At 34.1% G+C, this 24,471-nt stretch overlaps 1 protein-coding gene across 1 annotated transcript in view; it reads right to left on the bottom strand.

Moving 5' to 3' along the window:
• CSMD1 (CUB and Sushi multiple domains 1) overlaps positions 1–24,471 on the bottom strand; it is a 1,056,389-nt gene that overhangs the window by 35,112 nt on the left and 996,806 nt on the right. The window contains exons 52-56 of the mRNA XM_050972940.1: positions 23,311–23,484; positions 16,047–16,220; positions 14,408–14,581; positions 2,314–2,502; positions 562–735 (exon numbers count right to left, since the gene is read on the bottom strand). Of these exons, the coding sequence (XP_050828897.1) occupies positions 562–735; positions 2,314–2,502; positions 14,408–14,581; positions 16,047–16,220; positions 23,311–23,484 (885 nt within the window). The remainder of the gene's footprint in view (positions 1–561; positions 736–2,313; positions 2,503–14,407; positions 14,582–16,046; positions 16,221–23,310; positions 23,485–24,471) is intronic.

The raw sequence follows: 24,471 nt of genomic DNA, 5'->3' as shown, positions 1-24,471 counted from the left end.
AACTGTGAGATGTTTTATGGTTTCTTTTTGATTTGCATAGTCTAGAGGAGAATGAACTGTTCCTGTACTTCCTGACAGCACCAAGAACACAGCAGACACTTATGGTGTTCACACATTTTGACAATAATAAAGTATATTTCTGCAAGAGAAAAGAGGAGCAAAATGTACAAAGTTTACCTTAATACCTTTGGCGCTGAGTTTCTTAATCACAATTTTCTGGCGTAACAACCTTTGTTTACTTATAACAGTGTTCATAAAAGTATAATGTAAAACATGTATTCTTTTTAAGGAAAACTTGGCCAGGTTTGAAACACTGTTTTTCTGTGTCTTCTACGCACTGCAGTATACAACTGAGAGTGAAGTTGTGAAGTAATGACAAAGAGAATAAGATGATTATGAGAATATTTCAGTAAAAGGGTGTGATACAAACAGCAAAGTGGCTATTGGTGAAATGAAAATATAGCCAGAAAATAAACAAAACAAATATTTGGCTATAAAAAGTTTGAGAATAGCCTTACTCATATGAGAAGGTGACAGTGAGATAACGGTTGGTACAAGTACCTGAACAGTGAGGGAGAGTCCCACTCCAATGGCTATCTTCTTGGCACTCCCTCGTAGAATTTCCTATGAGCCTTCGACCCGCTGTGCAAGAATAGCGAACTATGGAGCCATATGTAAATTTTTCTCCTGAAAGAATTGCATTTGCAGGTACCCCAGGATGTCCACAAGAAATGGCTGACAAAGGAAAGAACACAACTTTAGGAGATGTTCTCATAGTACAGAAAAAATCTCTTAGAACCTTTAAATACAAGTCTGGTTCCACAAAATATGCACCTGTCTGGATTTCAACTCTTACACAGCTTCAGTTTTCTTGTTGCTGTAGATGATTTATTTGGTCATTTTTAAGATTAAGCAAAAAACTATGTACAAAACTAGCCTATCCAGTTGAGCCTTTCTCTAAAAATATAAAGATTACTTTCCTCATTCATTTCTGTTCATGATCCTTCCCTACAAAGAGTACATCTTAATTTGGTTACAATAGGAAGACACCAAATTAGGTTATTGCTGTAATACACATACATATTGCAGGTATGATAATGTAAGTAGCTTTACCATACGTACAGCTAGGTACAGTTTAAGCTGCACAGTGGAATACAATAATTATTCTGTAATGTTATTACAGCAATATGATGAACTAGAGTGAGCAAGAGGAAAATGGATTACTGATAATTTTTATAATTGTAAATCATATTTATTTTTCTAAGATACAAGAAGTAAGGAACATGCTTGCACCAGTAAATATTCTGGCCAAACTAAAAAAAATATCCAGCTATTTTGTACTCAAAATTCTGTATTTTGCCTAATTATTTTACTACTGAAATGTGAATAAGCCCACTTTTTCAGGTTATAGCTCCTATTGACAGACATTGAAAGCATAGATTGTTGGGAAAAAAACAAACCAAACTACTTGGGTCGTGTGAATGCTAGATACCTAGTAGTATGAAAAGCATAATAAATGAATAAATAAATAAATTTACCAACCTAGTGACATTTCTTGCTCTGGTATGGCAGTGTAAATCCATTAAATAAATTATTTTAGTAAAAAATTGCAATTCTGTAAAGCAAAAACTTTTAAAACATTTGGTGTGTTTCAAATTAAAATATACTCCAATTTCATTGACTACTTTATTAAAATGCATTTTAAATCAGAAATCATGACAGCATATTAACAGTGATCAGAGAATGAAAATATCTCAATGGAAATTAAACTCAAAAAAATTGTTATGTTGTTTGATATGAGGCTTACTGATCATAGGAAACATCTGATTCCTCCCTCTCTGAGTAGAAAGTGATGGAAGAGCTATGAAGTGAAGTTATTTGAGAAAAATTTTTCTACTCAATATTTCACAGATTTGTTCTCATATATACACTACAATGAGTTTGAAAAAAAACCAAATATCTGATATGGCTTAAATGGTCTTAGACAATCATTCTATATTATAACAAATAAATAATAATTTTAGATTTCCCTAGCTGTTTCCAGATACCTTAACAATTCACAGATAGGGGAAATTATTGTTGACTTTCTGACATTTGAAATAATAGTTTCACTGTTCCCTGGAAACACATTTTTAATAATGGTAAGTTGCATGATATTTTGTCTTAATCTTTCCTTACTGAAATATACAACTTGCAATTTACTGATCTTAAAGTCCACATTGTTCCTTAATAGATGGCTACACTTCTTTTTTCTATCACAATTTAAAATCAGGCACAACTTTTTAATGCTAATCCAACCAAATGGACACTTACACAAACACTTTGGCAATGATCTATCCCATAACCCATTAGCTTTACAGGTCAGTGCAGAGGAGCCCAAGAGATAAAATCCCTTCTTGCAATGGTATGCCACGCTCGTTCCGTATTTGAAACTCTCAGGATAATTCTGCTGTCCGTGACGAATTGCATTCTCCACAAAGCCAGGATCAGAGCAGTTCACCACTGTAAGAGAAACAGTATTCAGTGCTGACACAGAACAGCAATAAGTTAGCAATGATTTTCATTGCTTCGACAGAAGCTCGTGACTGTGGTTCATCTATGGTTCCTTTGCGGGTTTTATTTGATTTAAATATCAGAAATATTGATTCCTAAGTAAGACACTAGGTCTTTTTGCTTTGAAAGTAATACTACAATTTACTCCAGTTCTTTTAATAATCTTGGACAAGATACATAGTATCAAGTATACAAGTGGTTCAAAGATGAAAGAGAAATTGGAGGAATTTTTATCATTCCCTTGGTAGGTTTAGTTTGGTCTTCTACATAATTTTTATGTGAAGGAACAGTTCAAATAACACTTTGACATTTTCTTTATTTTTTTTCTAATTTACTCTAATAAGAAAATTTTCTTTAAATATTTAGGAAAATTTCTGCTATTAATGTGTAGAAGAGGAAAAGGAAAACAGTGAAAATCAAATACTTGATAGCGGAGCAGGAGTGAGGGTAAGCACCAGAAAGCATGAAGTAATTTTTTGAGATAGCCATTAAAAACCCAAAAAATTATGGCTATTTTCATGACTGATTTGTTTTATATAAAATAGAACTACCCTCCCCACTCCTTCATTTTATACTTTCCAGTGACTGCAGAGTCATAGAATCATTTAACAACTTGGATTAGAAGGGACTTTTTCAAACAGCCAGTTTTGCTGTCTGTTAATCTGAAAACTATATGAAAAGTTACAAACACCTACTCCACCCTTCCATCTTCATTCTAAAGATAACAATAAAAATAAACTAAAAAAACCACTTACAATAAAATGATTGTAATAAATTCAAGCTCATCAACGAACCACAGGAATCTACCTTTCAAGTATGTCATTCAGTTCAAATCAATTTTCATGAAAAATAAATCAATGGACAAGAATACAGAAAAGATTATGATTTTAGAAGTAAAATATACATAGTCTTCAATGGACTGCTTTTTACTCCTTGAATTAAAAAGCTTAAGTTTTACCATAAATAAGATTTAAATGTGCTGATTAGGCAACACATTAGAACAAGGCGTCTTGTGCAAATATTCATTCATTGAAGAGACATTTCATTCAATCACCTAAAAAGTATTAAGATTTTAGAAAAATTCTAACATCCTAAAATTTAATATGGAGCAAAATCCAGTTTTAATTTATTTATCCTTATCTTTTAAAGTAATGTTCTTAGAAGTGTTAAATGTTCATTATTTTAACCTCACAATTCTAAACAAACATATACCTAGGTCTAAAGAATGTCTCATGTGAATCTAAAGTTTTCCTCCATAAAAATTATTTTAGAAGTAATAGTTGGGAAAAGAACTCTTTTTGGAATAAAGAAACCTATTTTTCATGTACCGATTTTTATTGAAAACACTGACAATACAATTACACAGAAAAGTCCAATATATTTTTAAAAATTAGGTATTACAATGATGCACACAAAGCATTAGAAAGGTATTACATAGAATAATTATGCTTAATGAAAGAGATCAGTTTGTTGTTTGGGGGTTTTTTTTGTGTTCCTAAGCAGTAGTAAAACTTTAGTCTCCTAACTGAAACTATTCCTATTTGATTTATGGTGAATCCTATGAAACAAGTCAACAGAGAAGTTACATTCAGCTTACATTATAATAGTTTAGCATATCTTTTATATTAAAAACTTTTCTCTAAACTAGCATTAGAAACCTAATATTTTATGCTGAAATCAGATAAATGCAGGTAAAAAAAATAAATGTTTACATAAGATTTCACTGACAGAAAAAAATACCTCTTTAGCTCTTGACTATTTTTTGTCTCTTCCATAAGACAGGGAAAAATATCAAGTCTTAATATCTCACTGCCCTTTGAAAACTGTGCAAAAATTCGGATGTGGAAGTCTGTGTCTTTGTACTTGCTTTGAAGAGCTCCAAAAATCCTTTCTTCTGGGGATCTCTATTTAAGAGTATTATCAAGAGAAAATGCTTTTTTCTTTTACATGACACGTTCTTTGTCACTGCTTTTTTTCCCATGGTTACTCATCTTTGTCAGCTAAGTCTAATTCTTGCACTGGCAATATAACTATCATTGTAGAACAGGGACACATGTGAAAGTCTGTAAAATGTAGAGTCCACTGACAGGTTGCCTTACCAAAACAATAAGCTAGATCTGAAGGAGCTCCTATGCACTTACAGTGCAATCCTTTCTTACAGAGACCAGCACAACTCCCAGAAACAACACATGCTGCATCCTAATTAACCCTGTTTCCTAGGCAATTAGACACAGTGTATTGCTGGGTAGATGCTGCTGTAAAGTTTCTGCTTTTGCAACTAGCCTGCATCCTCTGCACGTTTATAAGTTGCCTCGTACAAACACATCCTTAAACTTAATTTTTCCACATAAATGTATACACGTTGCTAAACACTTGAATACACATCTGTATCAATGTGAATTAAAGAAAGCCAGCCCTTGTTTTCTGGCATGAGGCCAGTAGATGGTGGCTCAGTACATGCCACTGTGGGCTGCTACCCTCCAGAACAGAGGGAATTTCTCTGAACAGCTCATGAAGAATGGTCCTCCTGTCCACACTAACACCTGAGCCATGCTCCAAACAATTCCTGTGGATGTGCCACTTGGTTCAAATGAACAACCATGTAAATATGTAGAAGCAAGTCAGCTCCCATGCCAGGCACTGTTTAATTTAAAAATACAGATTGATTTAATTTCAAACACAAAAGTGAATATTTCAAAATCTTTCTAATAATCTAAAGCTATTTTTTAGGGTAATTTGATTCCCAACCTCACAATCCCACTATTGTGATCCAGCATATCAAAAAATGAAGTCCAGGGTTGTATGGAACATTTGTACTGTTAGAGAACAGAATTCAGGTCTGCTTGAGACCTATATCCATGTTATAATCAGCACACAATTTTGTAATGAAACTGTGTTTCAAAAAGTAACTAGGGAAAAATAACACCTTTCCATTCCACCTGTTATAGCAACTACACCTTCAAGAGCAGCTCCGCCCTTAAACAACACAAATAAAAAAAAAGATGGAATTGTGCTTTATGGCTTTAACAATATATGTAAAATCCTCTGGAAAAATAATAACTAAATTCCTCTGCCAATAGTCCAAAGGTGAATTATTATCAGCTTGTCAATATATCAATCATATTTAAAATTTTTCTGTATTAAAAATTTTATCCTGGTACAAATAGAACTCCTTGCTGTACTCACAGAGATCCAGTAGAAATGCATGTTTAGTAGCCTGCATTAAATATCATCCAAATTTGTTTTATATAAGGAATATAGCACTATAAACTGGGCACTCACAGCTTAAACAGGACATCTACTTTTACAGTTAAATCTCATTAATGAATACACAAAATTAGTGGAAAATTTGCATGAGGACACATACTAATGAATACTTCCCAAGCTATAGGACAAGTTTTATACTGTTTATCAGATTAAGTTTCCTATTATGTAAGAAGAATCTTTTTTCATGCAATCTATATTTTTAGTCATTGTTCTGGTGGGATTTTTGAGTGGTTTTGTTTGGTGGTTTTAGGGCTTTTTGCATTTGTTTGTTTTAAGGTTTTTATTTGTTTATTTGGTTTGGTTTTGGGTTTTGTTGCTGTTATTGTTGTTTTGTCTGAGAAGGAAGTTTCAGATGCTCTGGTATTCTCTTTGATGGAATGGGAAGGACAGTAGAGATCTACAGGCACAAACCTTTAAAAGAATGTGCCTTCCAGAACAAAAAATGTAGACAACTCATAAAAGCATCATAGACTATCAGTCACACAGAAATCTCATTTGGGAGTTGTAAGAACTCCAAAATATCAGAAAGAACTTTTTTTTAAATATAATATTGTCTGCTTATTTTATTCCCGGATCAATCAGTGAAACACTGATAAACAGTGAAACACTGTACAGATAAAAATTATGTAAAAGAAAAAGGAGGACAATAAACAGTGAAATGTCCTTTTAGAATTTGTTCAAAAGAAAATACAAAAAATGCTTATTTTTCACTGCAATTAAGAGAAAAACACTCCTATTGAACTCAAATATGCACTAGATTAGTTGACAGAGAACATTGAAAGTATTAGTTCAAAATATTTTAATCTCAGAATAGTCTATTGAAACAGGATAAAAATCTGATGCATATTAAAAATTCTCACATTAATTGAAGGTTTTGTAGATCCATGAATACAACTACTTTCAAATATTCTCATCCTGTGGATTATTCAATTCTCTCCCTAGGTTTAATTTTTAACCAGCATTCACAAGACCTGTGCCTTTTTTTAGTGAAGTTGAGATTATTAACATAAAACAAAATCAAATATAACTGTTTAAAATTAAATCTTTGGTTTAACAGGTAATCATACCAAGCTCACTTATGGAACATCAGTATTAGAAATTAAAAAGAACTTTGTTTCATGAAGATATGCTGGCCCAAAGCCACTCAAAAGGAATTCTAACTGAACTATTTTTGCAAGTCAATAGAGAGAACAGAAAAAGTTCATTCTCTATGCAGACCAGAAATATGGAATGTTCAAGCAATATATTGCAGTCCCAAAGTATCAATTTTTCTGTGTGATTCAGAGTTTACACTCCAATACCAGCAGTATCTGTTTAGACAGCTCAGTGATGAATGAAATACAAAACAGTCACCAAATGCATAATTTAAGCATATGCTCTGTGAACAAAATCCTTGCATCATATATGAAGTCTTACCAAATGATAATGCAAGAGAATACGATCCCTCAAGTTAAAAAGTAACCACAATTATGCCTGCAGTGCTACTTAAGATCAGCTATCAGTTTTTAAATATATACACAAATGTGCTGTTGCTAAGAAGGGCAGCAGTAAGGAGCACTTCAGAAAAGAATTTGAGTTGGCTGGCATACAGAACTAAGGCAGTATTTCCTCAATTGTCTTTCACCCTGGGGACTCAATTGTAAATCACAGAGAGAGGAGATGGAGATTGCTCTCTCTCAATGACACCTGTCAAGAATCGCATGGGAAATGAATTCTGTCAGTCTTGGTTAAGTCTTCTGAGAAAAGCTGGAGAATGCTCCAAGCCTGCCCTGACAACTTTGGAACCTCACACTGAGTAGATTCAAACCCTTGAGGACAAAGAAGTTAAAAGACCATGCCAGAGTCCTCTAGGGCAGCTTTCTGTTAAGAAGTTGAATGATCATCAAAAAGTACATCATTCACAGTATTTCATTTCTTGTCTCTTTTTTCTTTTCTTGAAAGAAGTTATCTTAAGCTTTTTAAATAAACTTTCAAAACTTGTCAACAGATTTTTAAACATTTTTTATTTGAGAAGTATTGCATTAATGTCGGTATCTAGAAAATGTTTAGGGACTAACACTCTAGACTGAATAAAGAGTAGAGAATTCACTCTGGTTTTATGACAAGTTTTCAAAAGTGCTGCCTATAAAAAGAAAGAAAGCTCTGCTTGTGAAAGCTTGTGAAAGCTTGATGACAAAATTGCCAGTAAATGCAACTTTAGCAAAGGACAATGCAAAGTCAACAATAAACAAGAATTAAAACTTCTCAGATTTTGCCAGGTATTGCAATAGCAAATTGACCAAAAAGACATAGTACTTACCTGTTATTTTTCTCTTGTCTTCTCTGTATGCAAAATTCATTTTTGAGCATTTATGTACAAGTAATATTAACACAATAGGTTTTGTCAGACTAGTACAAACTCTAGGATCATAACTGAAAGTCTTTTTCTTCAGATTCTTTATTAACCTGAGCATTGTTTTTCACCTGGATGAGGACCTCTTTAGCTGCCTCAAAAGATGTCTCTACTACTTTTTGAAATGTCTTTGCCTGATCCCCAGGCTGTTTCCACTCCAGAGAGGGGCATCTCTGCCAGATCAGGTAAATATCTCAGACACCATACAGCATCTCCCATGGCACTCCACCTCCTTATTAAGGAAACTCACTCAAGTGCAAGTCATTCTTCTGAAGAATATCAACATGCTATCAATATGAACAGATTAGGCATATCTGACATTTAAGCATATATGAGTCACAACAAAGCCCTCTGGCTTTGGGAAAAACAACACTGAACAAAAAGCATTTCTCAGCTTATACAAATCCTTGACTCCACAGATTGAAAACTGCTGAAACTCGGAGCTTCCTAATCTTTGGATAAGAAGAATTGGTCACCAATCTCAGTCTATCAGCTGCCATCAGAAAGGTTATTTTTCTTGTCAGTAAAGGAGTGGAACATATTAGCACTGGTTCAAATGACATAGCCACTACATAGAACGCCATAAAATTATCAATTCTTTGTAGATACCAGTATCCTGATAAGACATAAAAGCCTAATTAAGCTTTTCAACAATCTAAGACCAGTGAGATAAAGAAAGAAAACCTTTCAAGTTAGAATTCAGCACAAATGCAGTATAAATAGAGACCTGAATTCTTTATTACTAACAAATAGCCTGGACTTACTGATGTAGGCTGGAGAATGCGACCTAACTCAAATCTCTGCAATTTTGCCAAATGAATCTTCCCATTAAAGTGTTTCTGGTCTTAAGAAACATATTTCTAATAGGAGAAAAGCTCCTAAATCTCATTAAAAAAAACAAAAAATGGAATTCTGAAGGAAACAGTAGCAAAGGATATTCAGTACAGATATCCTTTTTCTGTTACAGATTATGAATGTGAGTCTGCCTTAATACAGGCAGAAAGTGTGGTATTTAATACAGCAGTTCTTGCTTCAAGCATAATATATGGAAAAATGACCTGCAGTGCAATCAGGAGTGCAGAACCCTGATGAGACCACCTGATTCAGCTCTCATTTTGGTGGTTAGGAGTTATTATGACAAGTAGAAAGAATGGAGATTGGCTTTCTGTGCTTCCTAAGACTAAATGGAAAGTGGGTCCAAACTGCTAATGGAAAAAAAAAAACAGTGAACATACTTGGCTTAGAATTTAATATAGTCATAACAACTTCTGGGGTAGCACATCCAGGCTGCACCAAGCTCTACACAGGCAGGTCTGCAGCACAGAATAGAGATCTGGGTATTGTAATTTTTCTGATGCCATTTGGTTCCAGTTTACAGGCAAGTAAACCAACTTGACCTGTTCTTTATCAAATAAATTAACATAAAGATAGAGTCCATGTGGAGAATGATGAATTTAAAGTCATACTTCAGAGATGTTCACATTCCAGAAAAGGTTATGGACAATCTTTCGAAAATACTGAGTCCACCAAAAGGATTAAATACATTTCTTTAATGGTAATGTTTAACATTTAACATATGAATGTTTAAATAATTTTAAAAAATTGGGGTTTCTATCTCACAAAGTACCTTAACATCACAACATGCTCTTTTTTCACTTGTAAGAGAAACAATGGGAATAGTTTCCCCAGGGCATGGGTATTTTAAGAATAGCATTACCTCAGAACAAGATCCAAGTAAAATATTTAAAAAAATGTAGATTTTCAGAGAAAAAAGGTTTTACTTGCTGAGCAAAAACAGACACAAAAGTGTTCTGGAGTAGGGGAAAATATCATTGCAAAGCAATTGAGTGCTTGCAGTGCATTTAGGATATACAAACATTAAAATCCTTTTTTTCATACAAATTTTTATCATGCAGATCTAAAATATTAATGTGATTTTTTGTGTGCATCAATTTTTTTCTTATCCAAAACCTCCCATTTAGTTTCCTTACTGAATTTCCAGTCACTGATTACTTAACTTAATAGTTAACCTGCTATTGACACAACAGACAGAAACAAGGTATCATTGCAAAAGAGTGCCTAAGAACTGCTCCAGCCCCATTTTCCTAAAATATCAAGGTTTTGTATGCACATATAACAGCTCTGTTTCAACAACAAATAAAATAAAATAAAATAAAATAAAATAAAATAAAATAAAATAAAATAAAATAAAATAAAAAAATAAAATAAAATAAAAAATCTGCAATAACTTCAAGCAGCAATTTTCAATTTGTAGCACTTGCTGTGCAGTCTCAGCCAAAGGAAGCCAAGTTCATTATTGACTCAGGGGAAGTAAACTGAGGTTTGAAACAAAGGTCATATGTAGAATCTCAGTTGAATTAAATGATACAGGTTTGCCAGGAATCAATCCTTTTCCAGCAGGGTATTTAAAGAGCTGGGAGATTTACTTTCTTTGTAAACACATTCATAATTTATTTTTAACAATGAACTTCAAAACAAATGTTTTCCACACATTAGATAAAACATAATTTTAGAATTAAAGGCTTATGCCAGAAAAAGTGCTATTACTTGCTTTAGGTAAGTTCTAACCAATTAATTAAGACCAAATTTGATATAGGAATGCAGTTGGTATATAAATATAGTCTTTAGTCATAATATGTATACCAAGATACTTGAACTTGGAAGTGACAACTGAACAGTTTGCCCAGGGCTTTGTCTAGTTAGGTTTTGAATATCTGTAAGAATGGGAAATCTACAATGTCTCTGGGAAATTTATTCAGGTGTTTTATCGCCCTCACATTTAAAAAGCTTTTTCTTGTGCTTGATTTTGAACCCTTTGCATCACATACTTTCAGTGAGCACCACTGAGAAGTCTGCCCCTCTCTTTTTGTACTGTCTCTTAGATACATATAGATGATAAGTAACATTTCCCCTAGCCTTCTCTCCCCTAAGCTGAACAACCTCAGCCCTCAGTCTCTCTTCAAATCAGAGGTGAGCCATGAGAAAAGTTTGTTTCTCTGAAGATGTATTTAGGAAAGGGCAGAATACACCAGAGAGAGGAGGCCACACAGACACACAACAGTGAACAGTAAGAAAGGGAACAGTGAGTTTAGAGGAGAAGGCAGTGTATGAGGGAGTAGATACTCTCTGCAGCCTGTGGAGAACACATGCCAGAGAAGGAAAGTGAGCAGGAACAACAGAGAGTAAGTGCTACATACTAACTGCAAGGTCAACCAACCATCCTAACCTAAAATGAGAAACAATACCAATTATCAAGGCAGTTATATTACAGCACTTTAAATTTTCATATAATTGAAGGATGAATACCCCACATTTCTAGATCAGAGATGCATGTACTAGGAGAATGACATAGAACTACTCTAACACTGACATGCTTTAGCTGAAGTGGATATTTAATATTCCCTTTACAGTACAACTAAATGTATTCTGGTGCACAAATACATTTACAACAGTTATTGTCACTTTAGACATTAAATTACTCTCCATGAGGAGAGATTTCTTGGACAAATTGCAAATTTCATGACAACTGGTTCAAGTCCTTTAAATCAGTTAAACTCGGTCACAGGGGTGAGCAGCTGCAGGGTTGTCATGATTAGCAGCAAAGTGCTCTGGGTTTTAGCAGGGTGCATGGAGCAGATGACAAAATGAGGTGGATCCTTGCAGTTCATGATGGAAGAGATACAAGACAGTCACTGAAAAATATATCTTGCTATAGAGAAAGAAATACTAAGTGAAGAGAAGAAGGAAGTGTAGAAACACTGAGTGAATGGCAAAAGTCCAGCTTCTCACCACCTGCATGAGAATAGACAGAACTGTAGACACTAAGCTAAGAGAACTCTGACCCACTTCATTCTGGTAGAAGTTTACCATTCTTAAGTGAATGGATCTTGGCAGAGTTGCATCTATAATACCCACCCCTTTCAGAAAACCAACCTCCCTAAACAAGATTTCAGACCATAAACTGGCCCAAATCAAACTCAAATTCCTGTAAATAAATTTTAAAAGGAAAACAAAAGTAGATTGGAGAGACCACTGTAATAATTGTGTAGTAACTGTAAGCATCCTAATTCCTACGTTCTTTTTAAACAATCTTCTCACTCTTTACATTGTTTTTTCCTTGCTTTCATTTAGATTTGCTTTCCTTTTAATAAATGTAATGGAGTTCAATGTAAATTGCTGAGCAACTCAGCTCATAAATGTGGTTGAACTTCAGTAAAGTTGTTCTTTCTCTTCCTCTGGCAGTCAAACAGAGCAGGTTCTGATTTCATCGACAGTATAAGTGGAAAAGTATGTGTTTCCAACAAATAAAACCTTACTTAAATGCCTCACAGATGAGACAGACGAGTTTGTACACTTAGGTGTAGCAAAAGAAAACAGTATAAAAGGGAAAAAAAACATGAGCCTAAATAGGACCAGTTTGCTAACTCTTGTTTCTCTGTTCCAATAATTATATTGCTATGTTAGTAAACTCGTTTGAATAAATTCTGAGCGTAGTGACTAAGAGAATTGCCATCTCTTTATTGTTTTAATGAGAATGAAAGATCTAATTCCACACACACTGAGCCTGAAATTGCATCAGCTATCTCTGAAACATTATGATGAGCTAATCACCAAAGACAATTATTATTCTTAGAGACAACAGTTGTAGTACAATAAGATTTTTAATAAACCAACAGGTGGAGATAATAAAAGTACAATAGCTGAAGTTAAGTTCCTATTACATGATCTTTAATCCCAATGTTGTATCCTTAGAATGACTTCGCTGCCTGCAATTTCCTTTAGCCCATAAATGACAAGATGCAAGGAACAAAAAGCATAATACTTACACTGTTCTAATATTTTTCTAGTGAAAGAAGATACTCGAGAAAAGCTTAGTAACCACTGAATTTATGGAGAAATTTTTGTGTTCTATTTCTTTGCCTGTTCCATAGCAGACATAGACATCAGACTCTTTCCGGACACTAAGCATTTTTAAATTTGTTTTTGGCTTACTAATTTGGAAATTAGCACTGCTATTAACATTTATGAATGAACCAAGATAATTCCAGCTTTGAATATGACCAGGAACAACATTTGTAAACTAGAGCCATAAAAATACATTTCCTTCCATAGCCTTCACAAAAAAAGGCACTCAAAAAGTTATCCCCAGGCCTTCAAAATCTTTTAGTTTATCTTACATGATTTACCTCATGTCCTGCATTCACTTCTCTGTCAGTTTGCATCTATGATTTGGTCAGAAGATTTTCAGTCTGCCTCAGTGATTCAAAAGAAAATGCTTCACAATATCATTAAATATCAGTATCTTACCATTAGGATTCAGCATTGAGAAAACATGTACTCTACCAATAGAAGTTATTTTGGGGCATATAACATAAAACCACTAAACTAGTTAACAGATATTAGGTGTCTGATCAAGATATAGGTGTAACAGACCAAAGATGAGATGTTAGCGGCAGAGGTATTAGAGCAAAATTAGCTAAAAAATAAAGAAAATAAATAAAAACATTTGTCAAAAATGGAAGGAGTAAAAAAAGGTTAACTTCAGAGAGTTTCAATTTTAATTACACTACTGGGATCTGGATAAAGAATTCAATCTGAGAATTGTAGGTTGTGTTTTAAAATGTTTTTTCTTTGTCCTTTCCTAATATGTATATTTGATATAGATTTTATCATAACACAAACCTTTGCCTCATTCTCATCTCTCAAACATGTCCCCTTTACCTATAGCACAACAGGAATCAAACTCAGATGTCTTTGCAAAAAAAAAACCCAAGTAAAATTAAATCTTACTTTATCCTTTTTTTTTTTTTTGTAGGGTAAGAAAAATCAGGTTTCACATCTGTCAGGTATTGCTAGGGAAAAAGAGAATTAATAATATTTTGTTACATAAATATTCAATTTCATAATGACCATTATTGAAAATTGTATCAAAATGCACCTAAATCAGGCCATTGATGGAATATAACTTTTGTGATACAAAGTTCATTTTATATGTCTATTGGTGTTTCCAGTCTGAGAACTTTGAGGTAAAAATACTGAAAAGTCTCAGTTTCCCCAGTACTCAGCCATAACAGTCTCCAATATAGAAATGCAGAAACTCAAAGATGAGAATAAGTTCCTAAAGCACAGGCTTGTGAGTTTTTTGAGTATTTTGAGGCAGGGTAAAACTCTTACCTCGGCAGTTGGGTAAAGGGCTACTCCACTGCCCATTGCTTCGACACTGTGCTCGAGAAGCACCCTGAAGTAAGTATCCAGTGTTGCAGGTAAAATTTACCACATCATTTAAATTGAACTCACTGCCATTAGTCATTCCATGAGCAGGATTCCCAGGATGTCCACATGTGATTGCTGTTAGAAGAAAAATAAGCAGGTTAGCATCTAAGTGAAAGGTACTGATCCATGGAACCACTTGTAGATTGGAGTTCCTTTGGCATTTTGGTTTTTGACTTTGTTGTTTTTTATTTTTTTCCCTTCTGAATTTGTCTTTGACATTTATACAAGACATATAAGAAAAATAATAGCATATATTTATTGAGAATTTTTAACTGCACTACTTTTTACCTTATGCTAGAAGTTGTAATAAATCTAAATATATACATAATATATGCATTTTCACACATTTGATGTGCATTAGACCATTAAAAATGCGTTTAAAAATTCCTAATAATACAAATAAAGGAATTTTTTTTTTTTCCAGCAAGCTTAAACATGTAGTAGAGCCAAACAAATTTGATGCACTATTTCAGAACATTCTGGAGTTCTGAAGCATTCCGGTTTGAAAGATCTTGCATTGTCTTGCATTTTGTTTGAAGGGATTTTATTCACTGCACAGTCAAATACATGCACTAATAGTAACAATGTTAGTTGTAACTCCTTTAATGAATATAAATCGCTTGCAAATATAAATAGGATTTTAAAAGGGCAATAAAACTTGGCAGATAGTTCCTGCCGCTGTATACATATAAAAATTTTCATTTTACCCTAAGAAGGAAAATACCGAATATTTAGAAATTTGGTATGTATTGAACAGAAAACCCAACCATCTCAGTGACTCTGTCTTTGTCGACAATAGTTATGTCTGAATTGTAGGCATCTTTAAAAATGCAGCACTGAAATAGTTGATATAAATTCTCCATTAAAAATAAAAGAAATGTATAAAAATGGGGCTCTTTAATAAAACTGAAATAAAAAGAAATAACTACATAATAAAGTAGTAAAATAAAAAACAGATAAATTTGACTTGACTGATTAAATGGCTGATGGTTCAAAAAACGTCAGATAATCTGCTGCACAAATTAAGAAGGAACTAGAGAAGAAAAGACTCTGCAATTCTAGCACCAAATTATGGGACTTTCAAAAACAGGTGAATTGAGAAAATATTAAAGGCTATAAAAATGTCAACATCTCTTCTAACAGATGTAGCATAATCCAATGCCATGCCTTGGCTTGCATTGGTAAGTCAACTTGAAGCCAGTTTGCAAAAACAGTCATCATCAGAAATGCACAGATGAACAATAGTCCAGCTTTGTCCTTTAAGCAATGAAAATATACAAAGGAATTTTTTACGCTTGGTGAAAAAAGTAGAGGAGAGGCTCAGCAAGCCCATACTTGATAACAGATATCAGGAGTTACTGAAAACATTAACGAGTCCATGTGAGGTTAGAAACTGGATCACAACAACCCTTGTAACTGACAACAGGTCCAATAAGTATCTGATCTGAGCCCAAACACTTTTGAACATCCACTCCACTATTAATATTCAATTACATTTAAAATAGTAGCAACAATTCAGTGAAAAATTAATTGCACTTACGGACACAAACAGGAGTTTGTCCAGACCACTTGTGGTCCTGTAGGCAAATTCGGACAGATGTGCCAACAAGTCGAAAGCCGGGATTACACTGGTAGACCACAGTGTCACGATAACTGAAACCATCTCCGCTAATATGGCCATTAACTATCGGGTCTGGTGAGCCACAGTGACCAGCTACAATAAAAGAACAACCCATCAAAAACATGTATTTCAATAAGTCTTGCTAAAATTTACAAGAAAAAATAAAAAAAAAAACCAACAAAATTTCAACTTTCCTTTCAATAAACAATGTATTTAGGGTCAACTACTGTGCTGGACAGAACAAGTTCTCAGGTATAAAACCTTCCAAGGATATTTCATCTACTTCTTTGGAGGAGAAAATCATGAATCAGAGAAATGAGAATTCTATGATGCAATAATAGTACAGGTACAGGTTTGAGAGTTAAAGACCTCACACTTCTGTGGGTAAAAAGGCAACCTTACTAAGGCACTTCACCATAGTAAAAAATAGAAGTAGGGTATTTTTGTTGGTACTGACCAAATTCTAAAGCAATATAAAGAAGAGCATACTATAATTTTGACATGAATATGAATTTATAAGCATTTTATAGAAGGCATGAACAGGAAAGAATGTCCTCTAGCACTGTTTCCTACTTATTTCAGCTGCTGTTAAAACATTACAGAATCCATTATTCCAGGATAATAGCAGTCTTGGCAGTGAGAAAGCCAAGTAATGATTTAATTCATTCTGGATTCTTCATTCTGTTTGAAAACATCGTTGCTGAGCAAAAAACTACTTCTCTTTACTGATTAAGGAGGAGAAAAAAGGCTTTTTTTGTTTTGTTTTGGTTTTTTTTTTTTTTTTTTTGTGACACTGATTAATTACAACTGCAGTAATTTCATCTGAAACATGTGCTAAGTCCTCATTTTAAGAGATGAGGACTGGGATCCAAGGCTCAAGACTGCAGGTAAAATGCATAGTGTGTGTGATCACTTCTGTTTCATGCAGGCTGTATCCATCAACAGCAACTTGTTTGCAACTTTTCTTTGGGGTTCAATCTGTCTAATAAAGCCCCTTTATTATTCCAGACCTCATATTTCATTCACACCTAATGGTTCCTCTAAAACACTAGAAGGACAAAACATACATCATTTTATTAGGTTTTTCTTACATGCAGGATTAATATAATAATTTTAATTGTAAGGCTGCTGATGCCCCTAAGAAGAAATTGTGGTATTATTCTGCAAATTTGAGGAAGAAAGTATGAATACAAGTCTTTCACTAATTATACAGCTACCTTTCCCCTTAAAACAGAGAATATGGCAACAGAGGACAGTGAAAGCATATTTTTACCCTTGAAATGTGTCATGGAATAATTGATCTTATTTTTTTCAGTCCAAATTAGTAATATGATCCCTTTTACCCTTCTCTCCTCCAGCCTCACTCAGCCTCTCCTTGTCTAAAATATATTCCAGCCCCTGGCCCCTTAATGAGTCCTTACCCTGAACTTGCTTCATTTTGCAATGTCTCTCTTGTATGGTGGAGGACACAAAAACTACACACAATTTTCCACATGAGTGCTGAAGAGGAAATAATAACCATGACCTGGTGACTACAGTGGGGCTCATACACTCCAGTCTAATATTTTTACAGCAAGGCCACACTTTTAACTCTTAGTCAGTCTATCCACTCAGTCACTTGGGTGCTTTCTGTGAAGCTTTTTTTCACCCAGTCAGTTCCAAGAGTACTCACAAATGGCATTATTCAAGGCAAAGGGCAGGATTCTGTATTTGTCTTTCCTGAACTTTATGAACTTCCTGTTGGCCCATGCCTCCAGATTTTAAAGGTCCCTCTGTCTAGCAGTCCTAGAATCCACACATCAACTGTTCTCCCATCATTTTGTGTCACCCTCAAACTTGCTGCAGCTGCATCCCAATTTGTTATCCAGTGAGGGACAGAGCTGGAGGGCCTTTGTATTAATCCTCAGCATTCACTGGCTCATAGTCACACTTGGAATCAAGAAACAAGACCCCTAGAGTTTGCTGGCTCAGTTAGTTTTCCATCCATTCTGCAGTCCCCCCATCCAGTCCCTGTCTTCTCAATTTGGCTACAAGGATACAAGGGGAGACTGTTTCAAAAGTTTTGCTAAACCACAAAGTGAAAGAAATCTGCTGCTGAAATCTACATCTCACGAGACAGTCACTGGAAAAGGTAGTAAGATTATCAAGATTTGCTTTTGATTCCTCCATCCTGCCTGTTCCCAATTATTTTCCTATTTTCCCTATTCCTAGAAATTAGTTCCTAATATTTTCTCCCTATATTTTTCCCAGGGAGTGAGGTGAAATAGAAAGGAATACATTTGGATCTTTTTTATTTTCTAGCTCTAAATAGCAAAGAATTGAAATGCACTAGCTGCACAGAAGACAAACAGAGGACCACAGGGAATTTCAAGAAGAAAGATAGAGGAAATGTGCCACCTGGCATAAAGAAAAATATTATGCATTTCTCTTAAATGGGGATTTAACAAGTTGCTGAACTTAATATGTGAGTCTTTTCATTTACAGATCATTCCACCTACTGTATTTAATGATTTTTAAGGGAATTTTGATTCATTTAAATTAATTATTCCAAAACATCAAGAACTGAAAGAGCACTGCAATGATACAAAATATATGTAATTTTCTCATCAACTAAAATTAAAGAAAATTAAGAAGTCTGTGAGGGGATTCTTTAGTAAAATATGCCCTCAAGAATTTAAAAATTGTTCATATGCATCAAAGTTGGTTCAGCAGTTTTATTCTAAAACACCTGGAAAGCAAGATACAAATAATTCTATTTTATTTTAGCAAGAATTTAAAATCAAAATAAATATTGTAGTATTATACTTCAATTTATCTATGAGTTATCAATTAAAGGATTAGATATTTTTACAAAACTATAGTCCACAGCAGCACATTTTCATACCAATAAATCTAAGGCATTATATATATATATATCATATAACTAAAAGATGAAATGGAGTAGATTATATTTAACTTATGATTTTAAGTGTGTCCTTGACTTGTTTATGTATAGTTTTGTGCCTGAAAGATGTAAAAACACAAGAGAAAATGTGTTTTCATGACAACACTCTGATCTGCAGTTAAGTGCCACTGATTTTGCAGATGGAGTAAGGCAAATTTAAATGCTTCCAATTTGTCCTATGCCCTATATGAACCTGTGGTCAGCCATATACACAAAGCATACATAAAAACACATAGGTTTTGTGACTTATAGTTGCAAATATTCTTGGAAGGAGAAAAGGGAAAGAGACATATTATTAATGGTGTGAGTGAGTGAAATTGAAATAAATCTTGCATGTCAATATCATATTTATGCTTGTATAAGTAATAAAAATAAATACATGTAATGCTAACAAACTGAATATGTAGGTCTTAAATTGAGCCTCAGACTTATTAACTACAATCCCTGATTTTAGCTTTCTACAGAGAGAAATAATAAGGAATTGATAAACCGTTTCCTAAGATACAGAAATTAGTGTACTCATTTAACCTGAAATTATAAATTAATTCTGCACATATCAGTGGGTAACAGAAAGTGATATCTGTTTTCATCTATAGCTGTCTTGAATTATATTCATGCAGGTACAGTGTAGAGAAAAAGCCTCTCTAACTCATTATAATTCCTTTGAAATGGAAAGACTTATTCAGAGCCCCCTGCATGTTTGCCTTCTGATTTTCACAGGCTTCAGCAAAGTCTTAAAGGCACCTCTGAAATAAATTTGGGCCATTTTGTCCTTGAAATTTAGGAATACTCAATTAGCAGTATTCACAGCATCTAGCTTTAAAATGTAAGAATTTACCTTTCCTGAATTGCTCTCTGGAGGAGCCTACATAGCTCCATTGACCTTGGATTGTATTCTTAATTGCTTCTAAATTAAGTGTCCGAAGAACATGGTATTAATATGCTTTATGTGAAAGCATGTAAGAGAGACAGGAAGGAGCCAAGTAGCAGAAATAAAACTTTCTGCAGCATGCATAGGGTAACTCAAATTAAGACTTTCACACTCAAATCTTTATAATATTTTTAGCACTATAGAGCCTGTCTGATTATGAAATAGCAAGGACTAAGCAGTGATTAACCTGCCAGCTCTAAATGGGATCTTTTTTTCTGATGAGGTAGATCCATGCATTTAACAGTTCTAAGCACAGGGCTTCATTCAACAATTAAATCAATCAAATAGGAACTAAAGTCCTTCAAAGTTTCTAGAAAAAGAATAGAATTGGCAAATATCATAAAGCAAGCAATGCTATTACTACAGTAATAGTTCCTGTAAGATGTCCTATGTTCATTACAAGTGGGAATAGATCTGTAAAAATAATTTAAAATGCAGAATGCAGATATTCAGGCGGGAAAAAATGTTATTAGCTATAAGGAGATATTAGAAATTTATACCACTTTCAATGGAGATTTGTAAAATCTGAACTAGAAAAAAATCCAGCACCAAATTACTCCTGGAGAAGAAAAGAACAACTTCATATAAATTTAATTCAAGTTACATGTAGACCCAATCTTTCCTAAATATGAGATCTAATAAACTTATTAACTGTTTCCCAGAGTTAAAAGCTTAAAGCTTTACTAGGTATCATTTCTAAACTGACTTTCAGAATAATGTGGTATTTTTCTATATGGTATATATATATATATATATATATGTAAGACATGTACTGAAAATTCTCCATCTCGACACTATTTAAATCTAAAGTCATGAGTCATGACTACCATAGACAGCTAATCTTCTGGGATGTTCAATGTAATGTTATTTCTTAATAGTCAGAATAGGAGGAAATAAAACCTCTTTTCCAGCCTTTCATAGGCAAGAGCAATTTATAATACAAAGAGAATCCATTGAGATTTGTGTATTGTTTAGTTTGCATATGTTGGCAGCCAAATTATCCTGCATCTAGCATTTCAAAAAAGAAAAGTATACTACATAAGTACTAAATACTGTTATTATTGATCAGATTATGAAGTGATATTTCAGGTTATTCAAAATGAATGACTACTAACACATATCTTTATGTTTGAATTCATTACATGCAGGTGTAACGTAATACCCTGGTAATGAATGGTGTAACAGACTGGAAGAACCTAGAGGGATAAAAGCTCTTTTTTTTTTGCAATAGATTTTGCATGTTCAAAACAGAAAAAAGGGCTGTGGAAAACACTCTTATACATACAGGTTTTGAGCTGTTGGGTCTCCACAGCTGCAGTTCCAACATATTTAAATTTCAGTCAGCCTAAGTCCAGGGATAACCTGACACCAGTAGATGGCTGATGTGTTTCTAGCTACAAAGTTTCTGTACACTTCCGCTGTGGGACTGATGAATTTACGCATGTGAAAGAGTAATGCTGAACCACAGCGTTCCCCTAAGCAACACCTCAGTGCAAACTTTTTTCTAGGTAAAAAAAGTATTTTACTTCTTTACTGCTCTAAATACCAACAGAAGTAGCAATTGGTGTACTCTGCTTATGCCTATATTCTATGCTTATGCTATCCTATGCTTATTTCCTGCATCAAAATGACATCTTTCTCATACAGCAGATTTCAAATTCAACAACCAGGTGTGAAAATATAACAAGCCAGAGGATTGTTCTTCATTTTCATAAAATTTGCCAGAAACAACTGCATCTTGCTTGGAATTCACTAATAATGAAGTGACATTTATAAGTTAGGTTAATTCTCTGAGACAATGGTCTGTACTTCTCACCACTTTATGTCTTAAGATACAACATCCTACAAAACTGTATTTAAAAAATTGAACTACAAACATTCCTGCTGCAAAATGAAGGAGTAAATCAGGAATACTTAATGAAAGGTTACAAAATCTTAATTCTGATCTGAATTACATGATTCTGAGCTATTTTTTTTTTCAGAAAATATTCTGTCTTTATTTTTCTTTCTGCTGCGGCCTAGTATCTGTAAGAAATTTAAATATTAATGGTTAATGGTTCAAATGTTGCTAAGATCACTGCAGGACTTTGCCCACTATGGCAAATTGTATAAAGAAGCCACTGCTCACGTGCTGTCACCAAACCTTCCCCCTCACCAAATAAGCCTCAGCAAATTCCTGGAAATCTGGACATTAAGCTACCTGACGGGAGCTTGAGATAAGATAAAGGTGTTTCTGTTGCCCAATTATCTCAGGTCTAAGAGGTAAACAAGCCTGGGGAGAAGAATGTATCCAGGAGGAAAGCCAACTCAGCAGCTGTGCTAAAGATCAGCTCTGTCTGGGTCCAGCACAGGGAGGCCATAGCCCACAGACTCATTTCTGAGGCCTTCCACCAGGGGACTGCACATGATCCACAGTGTTTCAACAAATCTGCTGTAAAACTCCTCCACCACTCAGGAGAGGTGCTTGGACATCCCCATGTGTATCTGAATATAAGGGTAAGCGTGGAACACTATGTGTTCTGTTAAAATGACATCGTGAGGCACCAGAGAAGAAAGATGCTTTTTATGTAAGGCTGAGCTTTGAAGAGGAAAACAGAATTCCTCCTTTCCTGAGAGCAACCGAGTACATTCAGCTGTAAGGCAAGAAGAAAATCTGTAAAATGAGGGGAGAAAAAGCAAATTAAAGATTCCAGAAATAAATATCCTGTTCCCACCCATGGATAAAACCACTTCTGAGCCTCAAATTTTACTCAAAAAGGGAACCTTCTCCTCATGTCTGTATTAGGTGTGTGGAACAATATGAGTGTATCTGAAGAGATCAAGAGTTGGGGTGAGAATTAATGTCTAAACTATATAAATCTCAGGGTTTGAAAGTCTTGGTTTTGCTTCACTTTTGATTGCCTCTTGTCTGCTTCCCCTGACTGAATGGTCAATATGCTGAATGCTTAATTGTAGTTGGAATGCACCAGGAATAGTCCTAATTGAAGATTATCTTGAAGTTTAGTTTCATTGCACACCCTGCTCCACAAAGAAAAGCGCTGTGAATGTGGGCAATTATTTGAGTCACTTAAAAATCATACTGGTTTGAAAAGCATTACAACAACATAAAAGGTAATTTTATGTCTAATGAAAAGAAAAGCACAAAAAGAATAGCATAAAATCATATTCAGGATATAATATTTCCATATTTAAGGTACCTTTATTTTTCATTGATTCAAAAATGTTGCTTGACAAGAGCTGAAATCCAGTTCTTGAAACTTTTAAGACAAAACAAAACAAAACAAAGTACAAAAATTTGGGGGTTTTACCTAGGCATTGGGTTTCAGTACCACTCCAGAGACCATTTGCCAAGCACTCTCTCACGTGAGAACCAACTAATGTGTATCCTGTGTTACAAGTGAATATTGCAGTAGCTCCGTACACTGTTAAAGTTCCAATCTTATTTCCATTTGGTGGAGATGGAAGACCACCACAGGAGATAACTAGGGAAAAAAAAAAGAAACAGAACACACTGAAATATGAAAATGCTTTCATAATTTTTTTGACGGGAAGACAATTCATCGCCTCGTGTTTTCTTAAAAAGTAAATATAATAGGAATAAATACAAGTGTTGTGTTCCATAGAAAGGGCTTAAAATTATGCTTGATATGGCAACATATGTTCTAAAACTAAAAATTCTTTGGGATACTTGCATATTTTGACAGCAGCCAGTGCATATTTCTAATTCTGAAACAAGTGAATTATGTGAATTCCTGAGAAGGTTGTGGTTATATTCCATATGTACATATCCATGGCTACTCCTCAAATACACTTTCCCTGGCTGTTTTAATGTTGTGTCAGTTTAAAGTACTATAAATCTTTTACAACATTTACTACTCTGAATTGTTATGAACTGTCTTTTTTCTTGTTTTCCACTACAATTCATAAGCATATAGTATATATGATTGTCTGCTTGCTAAAACAATAAATCATCTGGTTTTGCCAAAGGCTAGATTTGACCAATTATCAGAGAAACTTTCTGTAGCATCAGCTGTAACCCACAGCTATTGCACACCACATGAAAAATTGTCTTTCAAGAATGCATCAAACTCTAATTTAATTAAAAACATTCTGTCATTTCTTTTGTTTCTAGAAGAGTATACAAAAGTATTGCAATTTAAGATGCAATGTTCTCAAGCACTTCAACTGTATTTATACATTAGTATAAATCATATGTTTACTTTCAATAGCACCTTGATCACAACTAAACTTCCTACTTGAAATCCCAAGGTACCACTCTTACCTATTTTTAAATGTTTGCTGTGGAAAACAACATGGAATTGGTTAGAATTTGTATAAAATCAAGTACCAGCTAATGTGCAGTTAATTAACTCAGTCATAATCAGAAAATATATTATCATAGTTTCTTATGTACATAATGTGTCTAGACATGAGTAAGACTCATTTTTGACTACGATCATATCACATTA

The sequence above is a fragment of the Serinus canaria genome, chromosome 3 (genome assembly GCF_022539315.1).
Source record: "Serinus canaria isolate serCan28SL12 chromosome 3, serCan2020, whole genome shotgun sequence".
Classification (NCBI taxonomy): Eukaryota; Metazoa; Chordata; class Aves; order Passeriformes; family Fringillidae; genus Serinus; species Serinus canaria.
Note: the sequence above shows the minus strand (reverse complement) of the source record. Positions and strands in the feature narration are given on the sequence as shown.